Genomic DNA, 2,920 nt, shown 5'->3' on the forward strand with positions numbered 1-2,920 from the left:
GTGGGAAGGGAGACTCTGGACGTGGAAGGTCTGGCGGCAGAGGGAACAGCATGACCAGAACCCGGGGCTGAGGAGAGCAGGACACATCCGGGAACCCAGGCGAGCACGTGGGGGGGACGTGTGTCCCTGAGACCAGAACCGGGCACAGGAGCCCCGAGCCCTGAGCCCTGCAGGCAGCGGCTGGGGGGCCTCCCTCATGTGCCATAGACCACTGACTCACCCCTACTCGCTTTTCTGAAAACCTCCCAGGACACACAAGGACTGAGGGATGAGGGAGGGGAGAGGTATGCGAGGGGGGCTCCCTGGACCAGCAGGGGTGAGGGGTGCAGAGGAGCAGGATAAGACACTGAAAGGCAGAAGCAAGTTGGAGGCACCTGCCAGCCTCCTGGACGGGGTGACGGGGGGCAGGTGGTGACATAAACATGGGGGACAGAACCCGGAACCCTCACCAGGGGGACCTGAGGCCCGGGAGTCCCCTCCCCTCAGGCAGGAACACTCACCGTGGACACACACTTCCCCGAGGTCCCGGGTGGCAGTTTTCTGGTCCACCGGGCTGCTGACCACACAGGTGACGCTGGGGCTGGGCTGGCTCAGGGGCAGGGTCAGAGCCAGGGTCCAGGGGTTGGGGGCCGGTCCTGGGGCCCCTCTCTGCTCCAGCTCCCTGGGGAGGCCCTTGCTCTCCCAGGACACGTTCACGGCCCCTGTGGCTCCCGTGGCATGGCACTCCAGGGTGACATTGCACCAGTCTCGTGTGAGGGACAGGGTGTCCTCCAGGACCTGGGGACGGGGCACGGGCTCTGGGGCAGGAGGGACAAAGGACAGGGTGTCCCGTGAGTGGAGAGCATCACACTCCTGCTTCCTCGTGCGGAATCTCACTGACGCCCTGGCTCCTCCCCGGAGGATGGTGAGTCCATTTTACAGATAAGACAGACTTGACTCAAATATAAAGCAAGTGACGATAAGGAAGGAGCCACTGAGTGAAGCCCCAGGGGATTTCACTAGACTGAGCACAAGTAAACGTCTCCCGGGAGAAAATACGTACTTGACCCCTCTTACCAGAGCCCATTGATTCTAAGACAGTGAGGTGTCCTCTATGAGGCACAGTCTGGGACAGTAGGATCTGTCCTGTTCTGGTCCCTGCCCCCCTCCTCCCACTCCAATGGTGGCCGGGACCTCAAGGCCCGAGGTGCCGAAGGTCACCTGGCAGTTCAAGGCTCCCAGAGAACGGCCCCTGGCTCCAATCGGAGAGGCCGCAGTGGGGGACGCAGTGGGGCCCTGAGGAATGGCCACCCCAAATGCGAGTAGAATGTGCCCTGAACTTGCCATCCACACGGGGGACAAGAGACAACTTGACAATCCTTCTGGGAATCTCAGGGACCAGTGGCTGCAGGAGCCACTCTCCCCGGAGCGGAATGTCTCCCTCCACAGGGGGGTCAGAGACAGAGACAGAGGGAGGTGCTGACTGCGTGTCTGAGGAAGGGCTGCCATGTGAATGTCTCCTGTGTCCCTGGAGGTTCAGAGCTGCACCGGGGAGTCTGGGAGTGGGGGTGGCCTGGGCTGGTGCTGAGAAGGAGGAGGGGACAGGGTGGTCAGGACATCATGTGGGTTGTGTATGAGCCTGGTGACCAGTGTCCCCAAAGATGACCACGTGCTGCCCCTCAGAGACTGCAGGTGTCTTAAGGGGACATCAGGCCGCAAAACAACTGACCCTAAACTAGGGAAGGTCTGGATCCCTGGAGGAGGGGTGGGATCACAGGGTCCTCACACATGGACGTAGGAGGAGGGGAAGGGGAGATACAAGACCAGAAGGACCAGCCCACCAGGACCAGCTGTGCAGGTGGAGGAAGGGGCCACCAGCCAAGCACGCGGCCGCCACTACAAGGTGGGACAGGAAAGTCGTGGATCCTCAGCCAGAGCCACCAGAAAGGAGCACAGCCCTGCAGACACTTGACCTTCATCACGGTGGCCGTGGGTCTGGCCCTGAACTACACACAGGTGCACACATGATTGGGTCTGTGCTAAGACACCTGTGGGTCCCTCTGTAACAGTAGCCAACAGCTGACACCGCACCAGTTAAGGACACGTGTCCCGAGAGCACAGTAAGGGTTTCCGCAAACCCCCACCTCCCCACGTGTCCCTTCTCTGTCCTGAAGCACCGAGGGATCCACCCCTGCTGGGAGTCTCAGCCCCGCCTCCACTCGTGCTGAACACGCTGCTTCTGATTTCAGGGGAGAAGCAGAGCCTGAAGTCTGGGGTCTGGAAGGGATCCTGCAAGGGGCCCATGGACACTCCCAGGGACCAAAGCAGGGGGTAAGCCTGTCTTGGGGGAGGGGCCACCACGTGCCGTAGACACTGAGGTGGAAATACTGGGCATTTTCTATCCCTGTGCTGAAGGAGCATCGAGCCCGGTAACACCCACTGTCCTTGAGGGTCAGCTTGTCAATCCTCAGGGTCGTAGTGTTGGGCACATGGAGCCTCTCCTTGAACTTGTCCTGGGAGTTGATCCATTCTGGAACATCCACCCCAGGAGAGACGTGCAGGAGGGGTATGTAGTTTGACTCGTTTTTAACGGCCCAAGAAATCTTCTCCAGCTTGGCTTCAGGAGGTACTTCTGGACGTCTGGTCACATGAAACACCACAGAACCTCCTTGAGTCCCCTTCAGGGAAACTATGTTTCTGGAATCCTCCACTCCAGATCCACGGGCCCCAGAGCTCCTGACCACAGTGCTGAAGGTGCCTAGGGCATTGGAAACACAAAGCATGAGTGTGTTTCATAAAGAACGAGGAGAAAACCATAGACCCCATCGTGGTAATGAACTCCACCCAGTGGATCCCTTGACTCCGGGGGGCGGGACAGAGCGTGAACCTGGAGCGAGGCTGGAATCACGTCCTGGTCCTGGTGGGGCGTCCCCTTGAACAC

The 2,920-nt window shown here is 60.1% G+C and overlaps 1 protein-coding gene across 3 annotated transcripts in view; it reads right to left on the bottom strand.

The window, feature by feature from the left end:
* The window catches only part of LOC144215994 (CD48 antigen-like), a 13,958-nt gene that overhangs the window by 3,704 nt on the left and 7,334 nt on the right, over window positions 1-2,920 (bottom strand). For all 3 annotated transcript variants that reach the window (XM_077754361.1, XM_077761149.1, XM_077767973.1), the window contains exons 2-3: window positions 2,345-2,737; window positions 501-797 (exon numbers count right to left, since the gene is read on the bottom strand). In XM_077754361.1, coding sequence (XP_077610487.1) covers window positions 501-797; window positions 2,345-2,737 — 690 coding nt within the window. The remainder of the gene's footprint in view (window positions 1-500; window positions 798-2,344; window positions 2,738-2,920) is intronic.

Source organism: Crocuta crocuta, unplaced genomic scaffold (genome assembly GCF_008692635.1).
Source record: "Crocuta crocuta isolate KB4526 unplaced genomic scaffold, BGI_CrCroc_1.0 scaffold450, whole genome shotgun sequence".
Taxonomy (NCBI): Eukaryota; Metazoa; Chordata; class Mammalia; order Carnivora; family Hyaenidae; genus Crocuta; species Crocuta crocuta.